This window comes from Scyliorhinus canicula, chromosome 19, assembly GCF_902713615.1.
Source record: "Scyliorhinus canicula chromosome 19, sScyCan1.1, whole genome shotgun sequence".
Classification (NCBI taxonomy): Eukaryota; Metazoa; Chordata; class Chondrichthyes; order Carcharhiniformes; family Scyliorhinidae; genus Scyliorhinus; species Scyliorhinus canicula.
The window spans coordinates 53,494,742-53,522,591 of NC_052164.1; the positions used below are offsets into that span (position 1 = coordinate 53,494,742).

The window sequence follows — 27,850 nt, forward strand, 5'->3', positions numbered from 1 at the left end:
GTGCCCGGTGACTCCCTTCACAACAGTATCGTAACACCTCAACCAGAATCTGATCAGTACCTCTTTTGCTGCATGTGGGATGTTGCTCTGTACAAATTGGTGGTGTGTTTTCTACGTCACAATAGTGATTATACCTTGGAGGTACTTTGTTGGGTTTAAAGCACTTTTGGAAATCCTGTTATTATGAGAAGTGCGATCGAAATATAATTTATTCCCTTGGTTCTCCCAGTTCTTTCTTCCGGGTATTTTACAATCACCAGAAAAGCCCTCAAACGGGATTAACTGTCTGAGGCAGCGTGTGTGATAGGATACAATGACTGTCACAGGATATGGAATGGGTGATAGGGTAGGTACCTTGATAGGGTAGAGTGCACACAACATTCAATGATGGGGTAGAATTTGCATTGGCTTTGGGAGGAGGTGAAACGAGTGAGTAGAGCAGAAATGTCTTTGTTCTAACCCAAACACTCATACTTCAGATGGGGAGGTTAAATATACTGCGAAATAGCTGAAATGCCTACACAGCTCACAATTAAGTCTTGTCTGGAGCTGGCTTCTTATCTGGCCATAAAGTAAATGTTGCAGACTGGAATGTGGTTGTGAAGAGCGGCCGCACTGGCAAGTTATTTGCTGTCCTTGTGTTCTGAATTGTGGCACGATTCTCCAGTTTGCGGTTTGTTCAGCTCTGCTTGTGGATTTCTCTCACTCCTATTACTTCTAGAGTTCTCTGTGCAGCTAGTGTAGGAAGTGTTGAGTGACAGTTCAGGGCCTAATGTGAAATGTTGGATATTTTAACAGATCACAGCCTGTGTGTGAGGGTGAGGGAGCTGAAACCTATTTGTTAGAGTCAAGGGTGTGTGTGTGTGTATTAACAGTGTGTGTATTAGCAGTGTGTGTATTTCTGTGTGTTAACAGTCTGTCTAGTGGAGTGTGTATATTAGTGTGTGAATACCAGTGTGTGTATCAATGCATGTATATCAGTGTGAACATCAGTGTGTCTGTATATTAGTGTGTGAACATCAGTGTGTATATCAGTCTGTCTAGCGGTGTATATTAGTGTGTATCAGTGTGTACATTGGTGTGTATGTCAGTATGTGTGCATTAGTGTGTATATTGGTGTGTGTGGATATTAATGTATGTATATCAGTGTGACGATTAGTATGTATATATTAGTGGGTGTATGTCATTGTGTGTGCATCAATGTGTATGTGCGTGTGTGTGAATGTGTGCATATATCAATGAGTATCAGCATGTACGTGCTTGTATGTGTGTGTATATTCATGTGTTTGTGTTGATATGTCGATGTGTATATAAATTTTTATGTGTGTATATCAATGTGTGCCTATATATGTGCATATAGCTGTGTATATCAGTGAGCGTGTGTATGTATGTCAAAATGTATGTGTGTGTGAATGAATATGTATCTGTGTGTGTAAATGCTAGTGAGTTCACATCTGTGCATGTCTGTGTAACAAAATAAGAAAGAGGACCAGAAGGAGGCCACTCGGCCTATCAAGCCTGCTCTGCCATTCAATGCGATCATGGTTGAGCTGAACTTGCCCTCCACTCTCCTTTCCTCCCCGTTCCCCACGACCCTTGACTCTCCTATAGTTCAAGAATCTGCCTCTCTCAGACTTCATCACGTTCAATGACCCAACCTCCATTGTTCACTGGGAGGGAATTACAAAGATTCAAAACTCTATTTTTGGGCAGCACGGTAGCGCAAGTGGATAGCACTATGGCTTCTCAGAGCCAGGATCCCAGGTTCGATTCCCCGCTGGGTCACAGTCTGAGCGGAGTCTGCATGTTCTCCCCATGTTCGGGGCAGCAGGGTAGCATGGTGGTTAGCATAAATGCTTCACAGCTCCAGGGTCCCAGGTTCGATTCCCGGCTGGGTCACTGTCTGTGTGGAGTCTGCACGTCCTCCCCCTGTGTGCGTGGGTTTCCTCCGGGTGCTCCGGTTTCCTCCCACAGTCCAAAGATGTGCGGGTTAGGTGGATTGGCCATGCTAAATTGCCCGTAGTGTGCTAATAAAAGTAAGGTTGGGGGGGTGGGTTGTTGAGTTACGGGTATAGGGTGGATACGTGGGTTTGAGTAGGGTGATCATGGCTCGGCACAACATTGAGGGCCGAAGGGCCTGTTCTGTGCTGTACTGTTCTATGTTCTATGTCTACATGGGTTTCCTCCGGGTGCTCCAGTTTCCTCCCACAGTCCAAAGACGTGCAGGTTAGGTGGATTGGCCATGATAAATTGCCCTTAGTGACCAAAAAGGTTAGGAGGGGTTATTGGTTTACGGGGATAAGGTGGAAGTGAGGGCTTAAGTGGGTTGAGGCAGACTCGATGGGCTGAATGGCCTCCTTCTGCACTGTATGTTCTATTTTTTTAACTCTTTTTATTCTCCCACAAATTCTGAGACTAGTGGTGTCTTGAGATCATTGATCTTTGCCAATGTGGATGCTTGAGGCTATACCTGCATAACCAAAAGGGGTTTGCTGAGAACAAGGAAAAGGATAACTATGCACAAGCACAGAGGTCACTGAAACAGGTCTGCACTCTACAACTCCCAGATCCACACTGCTCGAGCCCCTGCTCCCAGTGCCCCTTGCATTTTCCTCATTGGTCGGGGTTTGTACGCTCATGCACAATAGGCCCTGAGCTGGTCATGTGGACCGCAAGGGATCGCTGCTTAAAGGGGTCATGCTATCATAGGCACCATAGCCTCCTACATCATCATCGTGGGAATACTGCAAGGCAACATACATGCCCCTTCACCTGAGGAAGGAGCTGTGCTCTGAAAGATAGTGATTCAAAACAAACCTGTTGGACTTTAACCTGGTGTTGTAAGACTTCTTACCATCAATTAGATCATAGATCATAGAATTTACAGTGCAGAAGGAGGCCATTTGGCCCAGCGAGTCTACACCGGCCCTTGGGAAGAGCACCCCAATTAAGCCCACACCTCCACCGTATCTCCGCACTGCTGCCGCACAGCGCCAGGGTGCTGGGTTCAATCCAGCCTTGGGTGACTGCGTGGAGTTTGTACTTTCTCCCCGTGTCTGCGCAGGTTTCCTCCGGCTGCTCCGGTTTCCTCCCACAGTCCAAAGATGTGCAGGATAGGTGGATTGGCCAAGATCAATTGCCGCTTAGTATCCAAAGGTTAGGTGGTGTTACTGGGATAGGGCAGGGGAGTGGGTCTAGGTAGGATGTCTTTTGGAGGGTCGGTGCAGACTCGATGGGCCGAATAGCCTCCTTCTGCACTGTATAAATTCTACAGTTCTATTTTTAAGGCAGAGCTAAATAGATTTTTGATGATCAAGGGGGTGAAAGGTTATTGGAGGGGCGGGCAGAAATTTGGGTTTGAAGTTGCTTCATGGAGCAGGCTTGACAGGTCGAATGGGCTACTCCTGTTCCTAATTCGCATGTTTGTATGTTCTTTTTGTAATCACTAAAGTTTGTTTTTGTTTAAAAATGTGAATCTTGTGACGTAATTCAGTCAGTTAACATAGAACATAGAACAGTACAGCACAGCACAGAACAGGCCCTTCGGCCCTCAATGTTGTGCCGAGCCATGATCACCCCACTCAAACCCACGTATCCACCCTATACCCGTAACCCAACAACCCCCCCCTTAACCTTACTTTTATTAGGACACTACGGGCAATTTAGCATGGCCAATCCACCTAACCCGCACATCTTTGGACTGTGGGAGGAAACCGGAGCACCTGGAGGAAACCCACGCACACAGGGGGAGGACGTGCAGACTCCACACAGACAGTGACCCAGCCGGGAATCAAACCTGGGACCCTGGAGCTGTGAAGCATTTATGCTAACCACCATGCTACCCTCCTGCCCTTAGTGGGTTAATTAGTGGGTGTTTGGATTTCTTAAATTTTAACAGTCCTGAGCAGGATCATAACACGGTATTGAGTGCTGAGGCCCAGCTGCCTTCTCAGGTATTGTGGCGTACTGTGCAGATTTGATGTTCTTATCTAAGGAAGGATGTTCTTGCTATGGAGGGAGTGCAGGGAAGGTTTACCAGACTGATTCCTGGGATAGCAGGACTGTCGTAAGAGGAGAGACTAAGTCACACAATTAGGATTATATTAATTGGAGTTTGGAAGAGTGAGAGGGGATCTCCTAGAAGCTTATAAAATTCTAACAGAATTAGACTGGGTAAATTCAGAAAAAATGTTCCCAATGGGGGGGAAGAGTACAAAACCAAGGGGTCATAGTTTGAGGATAAGGAGTAAACGTTTTAGGATTGGGATGAGGAGAAATCTCTTCACCCAGAGAGAGGTGAAACTGTGGAATTCACTATCACAGGAAGTAGTTGAGACCAAGCAGTTGTGTAATTTCAGGAAGGAACTAGATATAGCTCCTGGGGGAATGTGGGATCAGGGTATTGAACTTGATGATCACCATGATCATAATGAATGGCGGAGCAGACTCGAAGAGCCGAATGGCCTCCTCCTGCTTTTATTTTCTTTGTATACATAGAACATAGAACTGTACAGCACGGGTACAGGCCCTTCGGCCCACAATGTCATGCCGAACTAGTCTGAAACTAAGATCAAATCAACCTACTCCCAATCGTTCTAGTGCACTCCATATGCCTATCCAATACCGCTTGAATGTTCCTAAAGTGTCCGACTCCACTATCATAGCTGGGAGTGCGTTCCATGCCCAACCACTCTCTGAGTAAAGAACCTACCTCTGACATCCCTCCTATATCTTCCACCATAAAGCTTATAGTTATGCCCCCTTGTCACAGCTACATCCACCCGAGGAAAAAGCCACTGAACGTCCACTCTATCTATCCCTCTCATCATCTTGTACAGCTCAATTAAGTCACCTCTCATCCTCCTTTGCTCCAATGAGAAAAGCCCTAGCTCCCTCAACCTTTCCTCATAAGACTCACCCACCAATCCAGGCAGCATCCTGGTAAATCTCCTTTACATCCTTTCCAATGCTTCCACATCCTTCCTATAATGAGGTGACCAGAACTGCACATAATATTCCAAATGTGGTCTAACCAAGGTCTTGTACAGTTGCAACATAACCTCACAGCTCTTAAATTCAATCCCCTGTTAATAATTGTTAACACACTATAGGCTTTCTTTACGGCTCTACCCATTTGGGAGGCAACTTTCAGAGATCTATGGACATGAACTCCGAGATTCCAGCATCTTCAGTAATAGGGAAGTTGCTGGAATCTATCATCAAGGAAGAAATAGCGAGGCATCTGGATGGAAATTGTCCCATTTGGCAGATGCAGCATGGGTTCATAAAGGGCAGATCGCGTCTAACTAATTTAGTGGAATTGTTTTAGGACATTACCAGTGCAGTAGATAATGGGGAGCCAATGGATGTGGTATATCTGGATTTCCAGAAAGCCTTTGACAAGGTGCCACACAAAAGGTTGCTGCATCAGATAAAGATGCATAGCATGAAGTGTAAAGTAGTAGCATGGATAGAGGATTGGTTAATTAATAGAAAGCAAAGAGTGGGGATTAATGGGTGTTTCTCTGGTTGGCAATCAGTAGCTTGTGGTGTCCCTCAGGGATCCGTGTTGGGCCCACAATTGTTCACAATTTACATAGATGATTTAGAGTTGGGGATCAAGGGCAATGAGTCCAAGTTTGCAGACAATGCTAAGATGAGTGGTAATGCAAAAAGTGCAGAGGATACCGGAAGTCTGTAGAGCAATTTGGATAGGTTAAGTTAATAGGCTAGGGTCTGGCAGATGGAATACAATGTTGACAAATGTGAGGTTATCCATTTTGGTAGGAATAACAGCAAAAGGGATTATTATTTAAATGACAATATATTAAAACATGCTGCTGTGCAGAGAGACCTGGGTGTGCTAGTGCATGAATCGCAAAAAGTTGGTTTACTGGTGCAACAGGTGATTAAGAAGGCAAATGGAATTTTGTCCTTCATTGCTAGAGGGTTGGAGTTTAAGACTAGGGAGGTTATGCTGCAATTGTATAAGGTGTTAGTGAGGCCACACCTGTATTATTGTGTTCAGTTTTGGTCTCCTTACCTGAGAAAGGACGTACTAGCTCTGTAGGGTGTGCAGAGGAGATTAATCCCAGATTATGAGGAGAGGTTGAGTAGACTGGGACTGTACTCATTGGAATTTAGGAGGATGAGGGGGGATCTTATAGAAACATATAAAATAATATGTCATATATAATAATCCGCATTTAAATTTGTCCTATCAAAATGAATCACCTCACTCTTATCAGGGTTAAATTCCATTTGCCACTTTTCAGCCCAGCTCTGCCTCCTATCAATGTCTCTTTGCAACCTACAACAGCCCTCCACATTATCCACTACTCCACCAATCTTGGTGTCATCAGCAAATTTACTAACTCAACTTTCAACTTCACGTCCTCCCCGTGTGTGCGTGGGTTTCCTCCGGGTGTTCCAGTTTCCTCCCACAGTCCAAAGATGTGCGGGTTAGGTAGATTGGCCATGCTAAATTGCCCGTAGTGTCCTTAAAAGTAAGGTTAAGGGGGGGGGGGGGGGGTTGTTGGGTTACGGGTATAGGGTGGATACGTGGGTTTGAGTAGGGTGATCATTGCTCGGCACAACATCGAGGGCCGAAGCTGTGCTGTACTGTTCTATGTTCTATGTTCTAACTCCATCATCCAAGTCATTGATAAAAATCACAAATAGCAGAGGACCCAGCACTGATCCCTGTGGTACACCGCTGGTGACTGGGCTCCAGGATGAAAATTTACCATCTACCACCACCCTCTGTCTTCTATGTGATAGCCAGTTATTGATCCAATCGGCCAAATTTCCCTCTATGTCATGCCTCCTTACTTTCTGCATGAGCCGACCATGGGGCACCTTATCAAACACCTTACTAAAATCCATGTATACAACATCAACTGCTCCACCTTCATCTATGTGCTTAGTTAGTTACCTCCTCAAAGAATACAATCAAACTTGTGAGGCAAGACTTATCCCTCACAAATCCGTGCTGACTATCCTGGATTAAGCTGTATCTCAGGACCCTTTCCAATAGTTTACTGATGACCGAAGTGAGACTAATCGGCCTATAATTCCCAGGGTGATACCTATTCCCTTTCTTGAACAAGGGGACAACATTCGCCTCTCTCCAGTCTTCTGGCATTATTCCTGTAGACAGTGAGGACATAAAGATCAAAGCCAAAGGCTCTGCAATCTCATCCCTCGCCTCCCAAAGAATCCTAGGATATATCCCATCAGCCCCAGGGGACTTATCTATCTTCAGGCTTCTCAAAATTTCTAACACATCTTCCTTCCGAATATCTACCTCCTCCATCCTACCAGCCTGTATTGCACTACCCTCCTCAACAACATGGCCCCTCTCCTTTGTGAACACTGAAGAAAAGTAATCATTTAGGGCCTCTCCTATACCTTCAGACTCCATGCACACGTTCCCACTACTGTCCTTGACCGGCCCTAACATCATCTTGGTCATTCTTTTATTTCTCACATAAGAATAAAAAGCCTTGGGGTTTTCCTTGAAATGAAAATTGAAATGAAAATTGCTTATTGTCACGAGTAGGCCTCAATGAAGTTACTGTGAAAAGCCCCTAGTCGCCACATTCCGGCACCTGTCCGGGGAGGCTGGTACGGGAATCGAACTGTGCTGCTGGCCTGCTTGGTCCTGCTTTAAAAGCCAGCGATTTAGCCTTGTGAGCTAAACCAGCCCCTGTGAGCTAAACCAGCCCCTATCGGACCCGCCAAGGACTTCTCCTAGCTCTCCTAAAACCTTTTTTTTTAGCTCATTCCTTGCTACCTTATAACCCTCAAGTGACCCAACTGAACCTTGTTTTCTCATCCTTACATAAGCCCCCTTCTTCCGCTTGACAAGATGTTCAACCTCTTTTGTGAATCATGGTTCCCTCACTCGGCCATTTCCTCCCTGCCTGACAGAGACATACATATCAAAGACACGTATGTTTCTATGTGGGTAAGTGTTAAAGACCACAGCACCACTGGAAGAATAGCAGGACAGTTTTTCTGTATCCATCAATCGACATCACTAAATCAAATGATCTGGTCAATATCGTATTATTGTTTGTGGGAGTTTGCTACGTCCAAACTGACTACCATGTTCCCTACAAGGGTGATGACACTTCAAAAGCACTTCCTCAGTTGCAAAGCCCTTTGGAATGCCCTGAGGTTGTGAAAGGTGCTATATAAATACAATTGTTTTTACTTGAGAAAGGACGTACTGGCACTGGAGGGTGTGCAGAGGAGATTCACTAGGTTAATCCCAGAGCTGAAGGGGTTGGATTATGAGGAGAGGTTGAGTAGACTGGGACTGTACTCGTTGGAATTTAGAAGGATGAGGGGGGATCTTATAGAAACATTTAAAATTATGAAGGGAATAGATAGGATAGATGCGGGCAGGTTGTTTCCACTGGCGGGTGACAGCAGAACTAGGGGGCATAGCCTCAAAATAAGGGGAAGTAGATTTAGGACTGAGTTTAGGAGGAACTTCTTCACCCAAAGGGTTGTGAATCTATGGAATTCCTTGCCCAGTGAAGCAGTTGAGGCTCCTTCATTACATGTTTTTAAGGTAAAGATAGATAGTTTTTTGAAGAATAAAGGGATTAAGGGTTATGGTGTTCGGGCCGGAAAGTGGAGCTGAGTCCACAAAAGATCAGCCATGATCTAATTGAATGGCGGAGCAGGCTCGAGGGGCCAGATGGCCTACTCCTGCTCCTAGTTCTTATGTTCTTATGTTCTTATGTTTCTTCCAATACATAGCACTTGATACAATGAGGGAAGGATTGGTATATGTGTTGTTGATGGTTGTGATGTTGGAAGAGAAAGGGCAACAGCTTTGAGGAAATATGTAACTAAACAACTCATTAAGAATATTTCACGGCCTGAATAACCATATTTTAATTATAGTTTTAATTTTAAGAAACAATTGTTGTCAATATTGAATAATTCACCAAAGATAGTTCAGATAAAACAACGCTGAGAGGGAAGTGAGCAGGGAGTCTGAGTTCACCTGGGTACAGTTATCACAGTTTGCTTTCCTCTCTGTGAAGCGGTCTATGCAGTGCACAGATTGTGAAGAGACCTTTGCTTGGTGACAAACTAGGTTGTAATTTCCAGGTTTCCCTCCAACATAGAGTAGGCAATTGTCTGATCTCTTACGGAATAACCCCATAGTCTACAAGAGGTTGGTCACCTTACGTGTTTGTGTTTAAACATGTACTCAGAATGAGGTTTAGTTCGCTTAAGCCTAACAACATAAAAGAAAAGCACGACCACGTGAAGATGAGTCATGAATAAACAGACATGAAACTTCAAGACTTTAATGCTGGTCAGAAGGTCATGGTGATAAACCACCAAGATGACAGGGAGAAATACGTGATTGTAATTGTAAAAGAACTGGGTGCATCCACATAGCTAGTGAAGATTCCGATAGACTCCATCAGTGTCATTTGTAAGAAGAAATCAGACAAAGGGAGAGCATGAGATACATCCTATAGTCCATGGGCAGGATTCTCTGACCCCCCCGGCCGGTTCGGAGAATTGCTGGGGGGGGGGGGAGGGGGGGCATGAATCCCGCCCCGCCGCTCCGACGCCATCTGCAGAATTCTCCGGCGCCAGTTTTTTGGCGGGGGCGGGGATCACGTGGCGCCGATCGGGTGCTGTTGACAGTGCCCCCCCCCCCCCCAGCGATTCTCCGGGCCCCATCAGCGTGAAACACAAGGTCGATACCGGTGGGACCTGGCTCTGAGGGCTGCCTGTGGTGTCCTCGGGGAGGGAGGGGGGGGGGGGGGGGGGGGGGGGGGGGGGGGGGAAGGGGGGATGCCTCCACGGTGGCCTGGTCCGCAATCTGGGAGCTGGCCTGTGCCGTGTGGGCACTCTTTCCTCTGTGCCGGCCTCTGTAAAACTCAGCCATGGCCGGCGCGGAGAAGAAATCCCCTGCGCATGTGCAGGGATCACACCAGCGGTTCTGCACATGCGCCAGAACACGCTGACGCTCCTGCGCATGCGCCAACTCACGCCGGCCGTCAGAGGCCCTTCGGCACCAGTTGCCGCAGCACCAACCACTTCAGCGTCGGCCTAATGCCTGGAAGTGCGGAGGATGCCACACCTTCCGGGCGGCCCGACGCTGGAGTGGTTCATGCCGCTCTTTGGCGCCTGTACGGCCTGCCCGCTGGTTGGGGGCGAATCCCGGCCCGTATTCCTCTGAGAGTGCAAAGTGAGAGCCAGAAAGAAAGTGAAAGAAGCTAGATAGGTTAAATGAAAATAGATAAGAAGGAAGAAGAGGAAATTGTTTTTTTCATTATTTCTTGTCAATGGTATTTTTATTAAAAACTTACTCGTGTTAAGGAGATATTTTAAAATGCAAACTGCTCTGGTGCTATCATTTATACATGTTTTATTTGCGATTATAATAAAAATAAATGGACAAACAAACATTTTATATTTCAGCTATTGTTAATATTGGTTAGTCATGTTGTTTTCTGGGAAATTATGTACAAGTGTTTAACATTTTGAAATTTTTTTTTCTTTATAAATTTAGAGTACCCAATTATTTTTTTTCCCAATTAAGGGGCAATTTAGTGTGGCCAAGCCACCTACCCTGCACATCTTTTAGGTTGTGGGGGTGAGACTCACGCAGACACGGGGAGAATGTGCAAACTCCACACGGACAGTGACCCGGGGCCGCGATCGAACTCAGCTCCTCAGCGCCGTGAGGCAGCAGTGCTAACCACTGTGCCACCATGCCGCCCCATCATTTTAACGTGCATGTTATTTTTTTTAAAGTGGGGCGGTGTGTTGTATATTGTAAGATCTGAGCATTTTTCCCTCTCTGTTGGGGAGGTGTAAATAAAGTTGTTCAATAATTGCATTTGCAGTTGAGCATATGTTAGTTTTACTCGGTGCAAAACACAACAAGAGCTAAAGGTTGAGATAAGTGGTGAGATTAAGGAATAAGAGTAAAAGATTTTTTTAAAAAGCTTTCTTTGGGATGTGGGTGTCACTGGCAAGACAAGTATTTCTTGCCCATTTCTAATAGCGATGGGGCAAATGGTGAGAGAATGGGGGCAAGGCAGTGTTTCAGAGGGCAGGAATGAGGGAAGGGAAAAAGATCAGGGCATGAGTAAATGCAAGGAAAAGAGGGGAAAGGATTCAAGGTCAGAGGTAGAACGTCAAAACATTACACCCAGAATTAGAGGGTAAAGAGTCAATGGGACTGTGTGAAATTTGCTTGGTTGATGGTGTTTCTGGTTTCTTGTTACTGATAGGTTGATGCTGATGATGTCATCACTAAAGAGGAACAGATTTATTTGTTGTTTGAGGCAAAGCAAAACTGTGAAAAGAACCTGAAGACAGCTCTGAATGCAGGTAAAACACAGATTAAAAACTCATCTTTAACAGTGCTCCAACCAGGAGAAACAGCCAAACAGGATAGAAACAGAACTAGATTCACCTGAAAGAAAGATCAGTGAATAAAATCATGGACACACTGTGGCAAATATGATGGAAACTCAGTCTATTCCACATGGAGAAAGGTAATGAAATTCATTCTGAGTTTAAGGAGTCAGAGCCAAAGAGGAGATTTTTAACAAATCTCTTTGGGTCTCTAAATCTCTAAGGGTAACACGGTGGCACAGTGGTTAGCACTGCTGCCTCTCAGCACTAGAGAACCAAATTCAATTCTGGCCTCAGTGGCTGTGTGGAGTTTGCACTTTCTCCCCGTGTCTATGTGGGTTTCTTCCGGGTGTTCAGGTTTCCTCCCACATTCCAAAGATATGCAGGCTCGGTGGATTGGCCGTGATAAATTGTCCCTTAATAATAATAATCACTTATTGTCACAAGTAGGCTTCAATGAAGTTACTGTGAAAAGCCCCTGGGCTTTTGTCCAGGGGTGTGCAGGTTAGGTGGGGTTATGGGGGTAGGACAGGGGAGTAGGTCTAGGTAGAGGATTGGTGCAGACTTGATGGGCTAAATGGCCTCCTTCTGCATGGTAGGAATTCTCTGGGTTCTCAGGGGAAACTTCCACTCTCGTTAATAAAAAAGAGCAGCAAAATATGGAAAATATAGAATGGGAAAAGAAGTTGATTAGAAGGTTAGAGGGGACATGATGAAAGATAAACAGGGAATAGATTTTGTAAACTACAAAAGTAAGACGCAAGGACAGACAAAGCTAATTAGAGATGCAAAAATAAATGGCTTGGAGCAATGAAGAGACTGTTTCAGTTATCGCAGGGGAGTGAGATTATGAGAATTGGTGGAAAAGGTCCAAGGTTTAGCTGCATCCTAGAATGTTGAGAATACATTTTGATGATTATCTTTAAAAGATGTGGAAGTTGAATGAGAGAACAGCCAGTGTAGATCTCTGTTCAACAAGAGATAAACCAGACAACTGTTGGTCAATCAACTAAACATGACTCGTGGCTAATCTTCAATCAGCCTAAATACAAAATAAAGTAATATTCCTGCAGCAGGATATGGATTGATAAGGGATAAAATAGATTTGTAAATGGCTCTGACAAATTAATCCAGCTGTTTAGAGAACAGAAGGAAATGTATTGCTGAAGGGAATCTGTGGGATGTTTTCTATAAGCAGAAGGTACATGATAAGATGCTGCCAATATAGTTAAGGAACATGGTATTAAAGGGTAGCATGGTGGCATCGATTGAAGAGGAAATCTAACTGTTAATTAGGAGTGATGGTTCCATCAACTAATTTATACAATTTTTTGCACTCTTGCCGTCAAACTGCTGCAGTCCCTTTGGTGTAGGCACACTCACAGTACTGATAGGTAGGGGATTCCAGGATTTCAACCCAGTGATAGTGAAAGAACGGCCGATATATTTCCAAGTCAGGATGGCGAGGGGAACCTGAAGTTGAGGTTTCCAACTAACATTTGCTGCCATCCTTGCCCTTCCAGATGATGGGAGTGACAAGTGTGTGAGCAGCATTGGCGAATACTGCAGTCCATCTTGTAGGTGAGGCACACAGCTGCCACTGTGCAGTGTGTGTGTGCTGGAAAGGATAAATGTTTAAATCAGTGGATGGATTGCTGATCAAATAGATTGCTTTTTTTAGAACTGTGTTGAACTTGGGGAGATGTTTCAGGAGGGAGGGTCTAGGTGAGGGAGAGTCTATGAACTGGGGAGATGGTTCACTCTGGAGAGCCTGAGAGTTGGGGTGTTGGAAGTGGAGATGGTAAGCTACAATACAGGAATGTGAACATAGAACATACATAGAATATACAGTGCAGAAGGAGGCCATTTGGCCCATTGAGTCTGCACCGACCCACTTAAGCCCTCATTTCCACCCTATCCCTGTAACCCCTCCTAACACTTTCTTGGTAACTAAGGGCAATTAATCATGGCCAATCCACCTAACCTGCACGTCTTTGGACTGTGGGAGGTAACCGGAGTACCCGGAGGAAACCCATGCAGACACGGGGAGAACGTGCAGACTCCACACAGACAGTAACCCAGCGGGGAATTGAGCACGGGACCCTGGCGCAGTGAAGCCACAGCACTAATCACTTGTGCTACCGTGCTGCCCCACTAACTGAGCTGGATATGGGCTGGATAACAATAGCTGCACAGATTCTTTTGAGCTCTTGTGCTATAAGACTGGTAAACCAGGAAGTGATCTCTCAAGAGCCAACTCTAGGATTTCTAATTGTCGCAGGCTCCAGTTACTGTGTACTCCCTCCACATCGAGCTGAGCTGTAACTGAGACTACCTCTACCCCTCTGGTTGATATCACTTTATGCTCAATCATTTACTAGTCTATGACTTGCTGATGTGTTTGTATAATGATTTGTGTTTGTGTTTGTGTAGGTGTCAATTGCAGGTCTGAGTGGGATGGTATGGTGTGCTGGCCGGCAGGGACCCCCAATCAAAGTGTCTCAGTCTCCTGTCCGCAATATGTGTATGATTTTAACCACAGAGGTAACTGCTCACACTGGCTGTAATAACACTCTGTCACACTGACTGTAATCACACTGGCTGTAATCTCACACTCTGTCACACTGACTCTAATCACACTCTGTCACACTGACTGTAATCACACTGACTGTAATCACACTCTGTCACACTGACAGTAATCACACTGTCACACTGATTGTAATCACACTCTGTCACACTGACTGTAATCACACTGACTGTAATCACACTCTGTCACACTGACTGTAATGAAATGAAATGAAATGAAAATCACTCATTGTCACAAGTAGGCTTCAAATGAAATTACTGTGAAAAAACCCTAGTCGCCACATTCCGGCGCCTGTTCGGGGAGGCTGGTACGGGAATTGAACCATGCTGCTGGCCTGCTTTGGTCTGCTTTCAAAGCCAGCGATTTAGCCCTGTGCTAAATCATCCCCTAATCACACTGGCTGTAATGACACTCTCTGTCACACTGACTGTAATCACACTCTGTCACACTGACTGTAATCACACTCTGTCACACTGACTGTAATCACACTGGCTGTAACCACTCTCTATCACACTGACTGTAATCACACTGGCTGTAATCACACTCTCTGTCACACTGACTGTAATCACACTTTGTCAGACTGAATGTAATCACACTCTATCACACTGACTGTAATCACACTGACTGTAATCGCACTCTGTCACACTGACTGTAATCACACTCTCTGTCACACTGATTGTAATCACACTCTGTCACTGATTGTAATCACACTCTGTCACTGACTGTAATCACTCTCAGTCACACAGACTGTAATCACACTCAGTCACACTGACTGTAATCACACTCTGTCACACTGACTGTAATCAGATTCAGTCACACTGACTGTAATCACAGTATGTCACACTGACTGTAATCAGACTCTCTGTCACACTGACTGCAATGACACTCTGTCACTGACTGCAATCACACTCTGTCACTGACTGTAATCACACTAACTGTAGTCACACTCTGTCACACTGACTGTAATCACACTGGCTGTAACCACTCTCTATCACACTGACTGTAATCACACTGGCTGTAATCACACTCTCTGTCACACTGACTGTAATCACACTTTGTCAGACTGAATGTAATCACACTCTATCACACTGACTGTAATCACACTGACTGTAATCGCACTCTGTCACACTGACTGTAATCACACTGGCTGTAATCACACTCTGTCACACTGACTGTAATCACACTCTCTGTCACACTGATTGTAATCACACTCTGTCACTGACTGATTACACTCAGTCACACTGACTGTAATCACACTCTGTCACACTGACTGTAATCAGATTCAGTCACACTGACTGTAATCACAGTATGTCACACTGACTGTAATCAGACTCTCTGTCACACTGATTGTAATCACACTCTGTCACTGACTGTATTCACACTCTGTCACTGACTGCAATCACACTCTCTGTCTCACTGACTGCAATCACACTCTGTCACTGACTGTAATCACACTCTGTCATACTGACTGCAATCACACTCTGTCATACTGACTGTAATTACACTCTGTCATACTGACTGCAATCACACTCTGTCTCACTGACTGTAATCACACTCTATCACTGACTGTAATCACACTCTGTTACTGACTGTAATCACACTCTGTCACTGACTGCAATCACACTCTCTGTCTCACTGACTGTAATCACACTCTGTCATACTGACTGCAATCACACTCTGTCACTGACTGCAATCACACTCTGTCACTGACTGTAATCACACTAACTGTAGTCACACTCTGTCACACTGACTGTAATCACACTGGCTGTAACCACTCTCTATCACACTGACTGTAATCACACTGGCTGCAATCACACTCTCTGTCACACTGACTGTAATCACACTTTGTCAGACTGAATGTAATCACACTCTATCACACTGACTGTAATCACACTGACTGTAACCGTACTCTGTCACACTGACTGTAATCACACTGGCTGTAATCACACTCTGTCACACTGACTGTAATCACACTCTCTGTCACACTGATTGTAATCACACTCTGTCACTGACTGTAATCACTCTCAGTCACACAGACTGTAATCACACTCAGTCACACTGACTGTGATCACACTCTGTCACACTGACTGTAATCAGATTCAGTCACACTGACTGTAATCACAGTATGTCACAGTGACTGTAATCAGACTCTCTGTCACACTGATTGTAATCACACTCTGTCACTGACTGCAATCACACTCTCTGTCTCACTGACTGCAATCACACAATGTCACTGACTGTAATCACACTCTGTCATACTGACTGCAATCACACTCTGTCATACTGACTGTAATCACACTCTGTCATACTGACTGCAATCACACTCTGTCTCACTGACTGTAATCACACTCTATCACTGACTGTAATCACACTCTGTTACTGACTGTAATCACACTCTGTCACTGACTGCAATCATACTCTCTGTCTCACTGACTGTAATCACACTCTGTCACACTGACTGCAATCACACTCTGTCACTGACTGCAATCACACTCTGTCACTGACTGTAATCACACTCTATCACTGACTGTAATCACACTCTGTTACTGACTGTAATCACACTCAGTCACACAGACTGTAATCACACTCTGTCTCACTGACTGTAATCACACTCTGTCACTGACTGTAATCACACTCTGTCACTGACTGTAATCACACTCTGTCACTGAGTGTAATCACACTCTCCGTCTCACTGACTGCAATCACACTCTGTCTCATTGACTGTAATCACACTCTGTCACTGACTGTAATCACACTCTGTCACTGACTGTAATCACACTCAGTCACACTGACTGTAATGAAATGAAATGAATGAAATGAAATGAAAATCACTTATTGTCACAAGTAGGCTTCAAATGAAATTACTGTGAAAAACCCCTAGTCGTCACATTCCGGCGCCTGTTCGAGGAGGCTGGTACGGGAATTGCACCGTGCTGCTGGCCTGCTTTGGTCTGCTTTCAAAGCCAGCAATTTAGCCCTGTGCTAAACCAGCCCCTAATCACACTGGCTGTAATCACACTCTGTCACACTGACTGTGATCACACTCTGTCACACTGACTGTTATCACACTGGCTGTAACCACTCTCTATCACACTGACTGTAATCACACTCTCTGTCACACTGACTGTAATCACACTCTGTCACACTGAATGTAATCACACTCTGTCACACTGACTGTAATCACACTGACTGTAATCACACTCTGTCACACTGACTGTAATCACACTGACTGTAATCACAGTCTGTCACACTGACCATAATCAGACTCTCTGTCACACTGATTGTAATCACACTCTGTCACTGACTGTATTCACACTCTCTGTCTCACTGACTGAAATCACACTCTCTGTCTCACTGACTGCAATCACACTCTGTCACTGACTGTAATCACATTCTGTCACTGACTGCAATCACACTCTGTCATACTGACTGCAATCTCACTCTCTGTCTCACTGACTGTAATCACACTCTGTCATACTGACTGCAATCACACTCTGTCACTGACTGCAATCACACTCTGTCATACTGACTGCAATCACACTCTCTGTCTCACTGACTGTAATCACACTCTGTCATACTGACTGCAATCACACTCTGTCACTGACTGCAATCATACTCTGTCACTGACTGTAATCACACTCTATCACTGACTGTAATCACACTCTGTCACTGAGTGTAATCACACTCTCCGTCTCACTGACTGCAATCACACTCTGTCACTGACTGTAATCACACTCTGTTACTGACTGTAATCACACTCTGTCACTGACTGCAATCACACTCTGTCACTGACTGTAATCACACTCTGTCACACAGACTGTAATCACACTCTGTCTCACTGACTGTAATCACACTCTGTCAAACTGACTGCAATCACACTCTGTCACTGACTGCAATCACATTCTGTCACTGACTGTAATCACACTCTGTCACTGACTGTAATCACACTCTGTCACTGACTGTAATCACACTCTATCACTGACTGTAATCACACTCTGTCACTGACTGTAATCACACTCTGTCACTGAGTGTAATCACACTCTCCGTCTCACTGACTGCAATCACACTCTCTGTCTCATTGACTGTAATCACACTATGTCACAGACTGTAATCACACTTTGTCACTGACTGTAATCACACTCAGTCACACTGACTGTAATGCAATGAAATGAAATGAAAATCACTTATTGTCACATGTAGGCTTCAAATGAAATTACTGTGAAAAACCCCTAGTCACCACATTCCGGCGCCTGTTCGGGGAGGCTGGTACAGGAATTGAACCGTGCTGCTGGCCTGCTTTGGTCTGCTTTCAAAGCCAGCGATTTAGCCCTGTGCTAAACCAGCCCCTAATCACACTGGCTGTAATCACAGTCTGTCACACTGACTGTAATCACACTCTGTCACACTGACTGTAATCACACTGGCTGTAATGACACTCTCTGTCACACTGACTGTAATCACACTCTGTCACACTGACTGTAATCACACTAACTGCAGTCACACTCTGTCACACTGACTGTAATCACACTGGCTGTAACCACTCTCTATCACACTGACTGTATTAACACTCTCTGTCACACTGACTGTAATCACACTCTGTCACACTGACTGTAATCACACTAACTGCAGTCACACTCTGTCACACTGACTGTAATCACACTGGCTGTAACTACTCTCTATCACACTGACTGTATTAACACTCTCTGTCACACTGACTGTAATCACACTCTGTCACACTGAATGTAATCACACTCTGTCACACTGACTGTAATCACACTGACTGTAATCACACTCTGTCACACTGACTGTAATCACACTGGCTGTAATCACACTCTGTCACACTGACTGTAATCACACTCTCTGTCACACTGATTGTAATCACACTCTATAACTGATTGTAATCACACTCTGTCACTGACTGTAATCACTCTCAGTCACACAGACTGTAATCACTCTCAGACACACTGATTGTAATCACACTCTGTCACACTGACTGTAATCAGATTCAGTCACACTGACTGTAATCACACTCTGTCACACTGACTGTAATCACACTGGCTGCAATCACACTCTCTGTCACACTGACTGTAATCACACTTTGTCAGACTGAATGTAATCACACTCTATCACACTGACTGTAATCACACTGACTGTAATCGTACTCTGTCACACTGACTGTAATCACACTGGCTGTAATCACACTCTGTCACACTGACTGTAATCACACTCTCTGTCACACTGATTGTAATCACACTCTGTCACTGACTGTAATCACACTCTGTCACTGACTGTAATCACACTCTATCACTGACTGTAATCACACTCTGTTACTGACTGTAATCACACTCAGTCACACAGACTGTAATCACACTCTGTCTCACTGACTGTAATCACACTCTGTCACTGACTGTAATCACACTCTGTCACTGACTGTAATCACACTCTGTCACTGAGTGTAATCACACTCTCCGTCTCACTGACTGCAATCACACTCTGTCTCATTGACTGCAATCACACTCTGTCACTGACTGTAATCACGCTCTGTCACTGACTGCAATCACACTCTCTGTCTCACTGACTGTAATGAAATGAAATGAATGAAATGAAATGAAAATCACTCATTGTCACAAGAAGGCTTCAAATGAAATTACTGTGAAAAACCCCTAGTCGTCACATTCCGGCGCCTGTTCGAGGAGGCTGGTACGGGAATTGAACCGTGCTGCTGGCCTGCTTTGGTCTGCTTTCAAAGCCAGCGATTTAGCCCTGTGCTAAACCAGCCCCTAATCACACTGGCTGTAATCACACTCTGTCACATTGACTGTAATCACACTGGCTGTAATGACACTCTCTGTCACACTGACTGTAATCACACTCTGTCACACTGACTATAATCACACTCTGTCACACTGACTGTAATCACACTAACTGTAATCACACTAACTGTAGTCACACTCTGTCACACTGACTGTAATCACACTGGCTATAACCACTCTCTATCACACTGACTGTAATCACACTGGCTGTAATCACACTCTCTGTCACACTGACTGTAATCACACTCTGTCACACTGACTGTAATCACACTGGCTGTAATCACACTCTGTCACACTGACTGTAATCACACTGTCACACTGATTGTAATCACACTCTGTCACTGATTGTAATCACACTCTGTCACTGACTGTAATCACTCTCAGTCACACAGACTGTAATCACACTCTGTCACACTGACTGTAATCACACTCTGTCACACTGACTGTAATCAGATTCAGTCAGACTGACTGTAATCACACTCTGTCACACTGACTGTAATCAGACTCCCTGTCACACTGATTGTAATCACACTCTGTCACTGACTGTATTCACACTCTGTCACTGACTGCAATCACACTCTCTGTCTCACTGACTGCAATCACACTCTGTCACTGACTGTAATCACACTCTGTCACTGACTGCAATCACACTCTGTCACTGACTGTAATCACGCTCTGTCATACTGACTGCAATCACACTCTCTGTCTCACTGACTGTAATGAAATGAAATGAATGAAATGAAATGAAAATCACTCATTGTCACAAGTAGGCTTCAAATGAAATTACTGTGAAAACCCCTAGTTGCCACATTCCGGCGCCTGTTCGGGGAGGCTGGTACGGGAATTGAACCGTGCTGCTGGCCTGCTCTGGTCTGCTTTCAAAGCCAGCGATTTAGCCCTGTGCTAAACCAGCCCCTAATCGCACTGGCTGTAATCACACTCTGTCACATTGACTGTAATCATACTGGCTGTAATGACACTCTCTGTCACACTGACTGTAATCACACTCTGTCACACTGACTGTAATCACACTGACTGTAATCACACTAACTGTAGTCACACTCTGTCACACTGACTGTAATCACACTGGCTATAACCACTCTCTATCACACTGACTGTAATCACACTGGCTGTAATCACACTCTGTCACACTGACTGTAATCACACTCTCTGTCACACTGATTGTAATCACACTCTGTCACTGATTGTAATCACACTCTGTCACTGACTGTAATCACTCTCAGTCACACAGACTGTAATCACACTCTGTCACACTGACTGTAATCACACTCTGTCACACTGACTGTAATCAGATTCAGTCAGACTGACTGTAATCACACTCTGTCACACTGACTGTAATCAGACTCTCTGTCACACTGATTGTAATCACACTCTGTCACTGACTGTATTCACACTCTGTCACTGACTGCAATCACACTCTCTGTCTCACTGACTGCAATCACACTCTGTCACTGACTGTAATCACACTCCATCACTGATTGTAATCACACTCTGTTACTGACTGCGATCACACTCTGGCACTGACTGTAATCACGCTCTGTCATACTGACTGCAATCACACTCTCTGTCTCACTGACTGTAATCACACTCTCATACAGACTGTAATCACACTCTGTCACTGACTGCGATCACACTCTGTCACTGACTGTAATCACACTCAGTCACACAGACTGTAATCACACTCTGTCTCACTGACTGTAATCACACTCTGTCTCACTGACTGCAATCACACTCAGTCACACTGACTGTAATCACACTCAGTCACACTGACTGTAATCACACTCTGTCACACTGACTGTAATCAGATTCAGTCACACTGACTGTAATCACAGTATGTCACACTGACTGTAATCAGACTCTCTGTCACACTGATTGTAATCACACTCTGTCACTGACTGTATTCACACTCTGTCACTGACTGCAATCACACTCTCTGTCTCACTGACTGCAATCACACACTGTCACTGACTGTAATCACACTCTGTCATACTGACTGCAATCACACTCTGTCATACTGACTGTAATCACACTCTGTCATACTGACTGCAATCACACTCTGTCTCACTGACTGTAATCACACTCTATCACTGACTGTAATCACACTCTGTTACTGACTGTAATCACACTCTGTCACTGACTGCAATCACACTCTCTGTCTCACTGACTGTAATCACACTCTGTCATACTGACTGCAATCACACTCTGTCACTGACTGAAATCACACTCTGTCACTGACTGTAATCACACTAACTGTAGTCACACTCTGTCACACTGACTGTAATCACACTGGCTGTAACCACTCTCTATCACACTGACTGTAATCACACTGGCTGTAATCACACTCTCTGTCACACTGACTGTAATCACACTTTGTCAGACTGAATGTAATCACACTCTATCACACTGACTGTAATCACACTGACTGTAATCGTACTCTGTCACACTGACTGTAATCACACTGGCTGTAATCACACTCTGTCACACTGACTGTAATCACACTCTCTGTCACACTGATTGTAATCACACTAACTGTAGTCACACTCTGTCACACTGACTGTAATCACACTGGCTATAACCACTCTCTATCACACTGACTGTAATCACACTGGCTGTAATCACACTCTCTGTCACACTGACTGTAATCACACTCTGTCACACTGACTGTAATCACACTGGCTGTAATCACACTCTGTCACACTGACTGTAATCACACTGTCACACTGATTGTAATCACACTCTGTCACTGATTGTAATCACACTCTGTCACTGACTGTAATCACTCTCAGTCACACAGACTGTAATCACACTCTGTCACACTGACTGTAATCACACTCTGTCACACTGACTGTAATCAGATTCAGTCAGACTGACTGTAATCACACTCTGTCACACTGACTGTAATCAGACTCCCTGTCACACTGATTGTAATCACACTCTGTCACTGACTGTATTCACACTCTGTCACTGACTGCAATCACACTCTCTGTCTCACTGACTGCAATCACACTCTGTCACTGACTGTAATCACACTCTGTCACTGACTGCAATCACACTCTGTCACTGACTGTAATCACGCTCTGTCATACTGACTGCAATCACACTCTCTGTCTCACTGACTGTAATGAAATGAAATGAATGAAATGAAATGAAAATCACTCATTGTCACAAGTAGGCTTCAAATGAAATTACTGTGAAAACCCCTAGTCGCCACATTCCGGCGCCTGTTCGGGGAGGCTGGTACGGGAATTGAACCGTGCTGCTGGCCTGCTCTGGTCTGCTTTCAAAGCCAGCGATTTAGCCCTGTGCTAAACCAGCCCCTAATCGCACTGGCTGTAATCACACTCTGTCACATTGACTGTAATCATACTGGCTGTAATGACACTCTCTGTCACACTGACTGTAATCACACTCTGTCACACTGACTGTAATCACACTGACTGTAATCACACTAACTGTAGTCACACTCTGTCACACTGACTGTAATCACACTGGCTATAACCACTCTCTATCACACTGACTGTAATCACACTGGCTGTAATCACACTCTGTCACACTGACTGTAATCACACTCTCTGTCACACTGATTGTAATCACACTCTGTCACTGATTGTAATCACACTCTGTCACTGACTGTAATCACTCTCAGTCACACAGACTGTAATCACACTCTGTCACACTGACTGTAATCACACTCTGTCACACTGACTGTAATCAGATTCAGTCAGACTGACTGTAATCACACTCTGTCACACTGACTGTAATCAGACTCTCTGTCACACTGATTGTAATCACACTCTGTCACTGACTGTATTCACACTCTGTCACTGACTGCAATCACACTCTCTGTCTCACTGACTGCAATCACACTCTGTCACTGACTGTAATCACACTCCATCACTGATTGTAATCACACTCTGTTACTGACTGCGATCACACTCTGGCACTGACTGTAATCACGCTCTGTCATACTGACTGCAATCACACTCTCTGTCTCACTGACTGTAATCACACTCTCATACAGACTGTAATCACACTCTGTCACTGACTGCGATCACACTCTGTCACTGACTGTAATCACACTCAGTCACACAGACTGTAATCACACTCTGTCTCACTGACTGTAATCACACTCTGTCTCACTGACTGCAATCACACTCAGTCACACTGACTGTAATCACACTCAGTCACACTGACTGTAATCACACTCTGTCACACTGACTGTAATCAGATTCAGTCACACTGACTGTAATCACAGTATGTCACACTGACTGTAATCAGACTCTGTCACACTGACTGTAATCACACTGGCTGTAATCACACTCTGTCACACTGACTGTAATCACACTGTCACACTGATTGTAATCACACTCTGTCACTGATTGTAATCACACTCTGTCACTGACTGTAATCACTCTCAGTCACACAGACTGTAATCACACTCTGTCACTGATTGTAATCACACTCTGTCACTGACTGTAATCACTCTCAGTCTCACTGACTGTAATCACACTCTCATACAGACTGTAATCACACTCTGTCACTGACTGCGATCACACTCTGTCACTGACTGTAATCACACTCAGTCACACAGACTGTAATCACACTCTGTCTCACTGACTGTAATCACACTCTGTCTCACTGACTGCAATCACACTCAGTCACACTGACTGTAATCACACTCAGTCACACTGACTGTAATCACACTCTGTCACACTGACTGTAATCACACTCTGTCACACTGACTGTAATCACACTGGCTGTAATCACACTCTGTCACACTGACTGTAATCACACTGTCACACTGATTGTAATCACACTCTGTCACTGATTGTAATCACACTCTGTCACTGACTGTAATCACTCTCAGTCACACAGACTGTAATCACACTCTGTCACACTGACTGTAATCACACTCTGTCACACTGACTGTAATCAGATTCAGTCAGACTGACTGTAATCACACTCTGTCACACTGACTGTAATCAGACTCCCTGTCACACTGATTGTAATCACACTCTGTCACTGACTGTATTCACACTCTGTCACTGACTGCAATCACACTCTCTGTCTCACTGACTGCAATCACACTCTGTCACTGACTGTAATCACACTCTGTCACTGACTGCAATCACACTCTGTCACTGACTGTAATCACGCTCTGTCATACTGACTGCAATCACACTCTCTGTCTCACTGACTGTAATGAAATGAAATGAAATGAAAATCACTCATTGTCACAAGTAGGCTTCAAATGAAATTACTGTGAAAACCCCTAGTCGCCACATTCCGGCGCCTGTTCGGGGAGGCTGGTACGGGAATTGAACCGTGCTGCTGGCCTGCTCTGGTCTGCTTTCAAAGCCAGCGATTTAGCCCTGTGCTAAACCAGCCCCTAATCGCACTGGCTGTAATCACACTCTGTCACATTGACTGTAATCATACTGGCTGTAATGACACTCTCTGTCACACTGACTGTAATCACACTCTGTCACACTGACTGTAATCACACTGACTGTAATCACACTAACTGTAGTCACACTCTGTCACACTGACTGTAATCACACTGGCTATAACCACTCTCTATCACACTGACTGTAATCACACTGGCTGTAATCACACTCTGTCACACTGACTGTAATCACACTCTCTGTCACACTGATTGTAATCACACTCTGTCACTGATTGTAATCACACTCTGTCACTGACTGTAATCACTCTCAGTCACACAGACTGTAATCACACTCTGTCACACTGACTGTAATCACACTCTGTCACACTGACTGTAATCAGATTCAGTCAGACTGACTGTAATCACACTCTGTCACACTGACTGTAATCAGACTCTCTGTCACACTGATTGTAATCACACTCTGTCACTGACTGTATTCACACTCTGTCACTGACTGCAATCACACTCTCTGTCTCACTGACTGCAATCACACTCTGTCACTGACTGTAATCACACTCCATCACTGATTGTAATCACACTCTGTTACTGACTGCGATCACACTCTGGCACTGACTGTAATCACGCTCTGTCATACTGACTGCAATCACACTCTCTGTCTCACTGACTGTAATCACACTCTCATACAGACTGTAATCACACTCTGTCACTGACTGCGATCACACTCTGTCACTGACTGTAATCACACTCAGTCACACAGACTGTAATCACACTCTGTCTCACTGACTGTAATCACACTCTGTCTCACTGACTGCAATCACACTCAGTCACACTGACTGTAATCACACTCAGTCACACTGACTGTAATCACACTCTGTCACACTGACTGTAATCAGATTCAGTCACACTGACTGTAATCACAGTATGTCACACTGACTGTAATCAGACTCTCTGTCACACTGATTGTAATCACACTCTGTCACTGACTGTATTCACACTCTGTCACTGACTGCAATCACACTCTCTGTCTCACTGACTGCAATCACACACTGTCACTGACTGTAATCACACTCTGTCATACTGACTGCAATCACACTCTGTCATACTGACTGTAATCACACTCTGTCATACTGACTGCAATCACACTCTGTCTCACTGACTGTAATCACACTCTATCACTGACTGTAATCACACTCTGTTACTGACTGTAATCACACTCTGTCACTGACTGCAATCACACTCTCTGTCTCACTGACTGTAATCACACTCTGTCATACTGACTGCAATCACACTCTGTCACTGACTGCAATCACACTCTGTCACTGACTGTAATCACACTAACTGTAGTCACACTCTGTCACACTGACTGTAATCACACTGGCTGTAACCACTCTCTATCACACTGACTGTAATCACACTGGCTGTAATCACACTCTCTGTCACACTGACTGTAATCACACTTTGTCAGACTGAATGTAATCACACTCTATCACACTGACTGTAATCACACTGACTGTAATCGTACTCTGTCACACTGACTGTAATCACACTGGCTGTAATCACACTCTGTCACACTGACTGTAATCACACTCTCTGTCACACTGATTGTAATCACACTAACTGTAGTCACACTCTGTCACACTGACTGTAATCACACTGGCTATAACCACTCTCTATCACACTGACTGTAATCACACTGGCTGTAATCACACTCTCTGTCACACTGACTGTAATCACACTCTGTCACACTGACTGTAATCACACTGGCTGTAATCACACTCTGTCACACTGACTGTAATCACACTGTCACACTGATTGTAATCACACTCTGTCACTGATTGTAATCACACTCTGTCACTGACTGTAATCACTCTCAGTCACACAGACTGTAATCACACTCTGTCACACTGACTGTAATCACACTCTGTCACACTGACTGTAATCAGATTCAGTCAGACTGACTGTAATCACACTCTGTCACACTGACTGTAATCAGACTCCCTGTCACACTGATTGTAATCACACTCTGTCACTGACTGTATTCACACTCTGTCACTGACTGCAATCACACTCTCTGTCTCACTGACTGCAATCACACTCTGTCACTGACTGTAATCACACTCTGTCACTGACTGCAATCACACTCTGTCACTGACTGTAATCACGCTCTGTCATACTGACTGCAATCACACTCTCTGTCTCACTGACTGTAATGAAATGAAATGAATGAAATGAAATGAAAATCCATCATTGTCACAAGTAGGCTTCAAATGAAATTACTGTGAAAACCCCTAGTCGCCACATTCCGGCGCCTGTTCGGGGAGGCTGGTACGGGAATTGAACCGTGCTGCTGGCCTGCTTTGGTCTGCTTTCAAAGCCAGCGATTTAGCCCTGTGCTAAACCAGCCCCTAATCGCACTGGCTGTAATCACACTCTGTCACATTGACTGTAATCATACTGGCTGTAATGACACTCTCTGTCACACTGACTGTAATCACACTCTGTCACACTGACTGTAATCACACTGACTGTAATCACACTAACTGTAGTCACACTCTGTCACACTGACTGTAATCACACTGGCTATAACCACTCTCTATCACACTGACTGTAATCACA

The 27,850-nt window shown here is 44.6% G+C and overlaps 1 protein-coding gene across 1 annotated transcript in view; it reads left to right on the forward strand.

Moving 5' to 3' along the window:
• The window catches only part of LOC119954285 (parathyroid hormone/parathyroid hormone-related peptide receptor-like), a 197,019-nt gene that overhangs the window by 21,682 nt on the left and 147,487 nt on the right, over positions 1-27,850 (forward strand). Inside the window, exons 3-4 of the mRNA XM_038779379.1 lie at positions 11,280-11,379; positions 13,840-13,950. Coding sequence (XP_038635307.1) covers positions 11,280-11,379; positions 13,840-13,950 — 211 coding nt within the window. The remainder of the gene's footprint in view (positions 1-11,279; positions 11,380-13,839; positions 13,951-27,850) is intronic.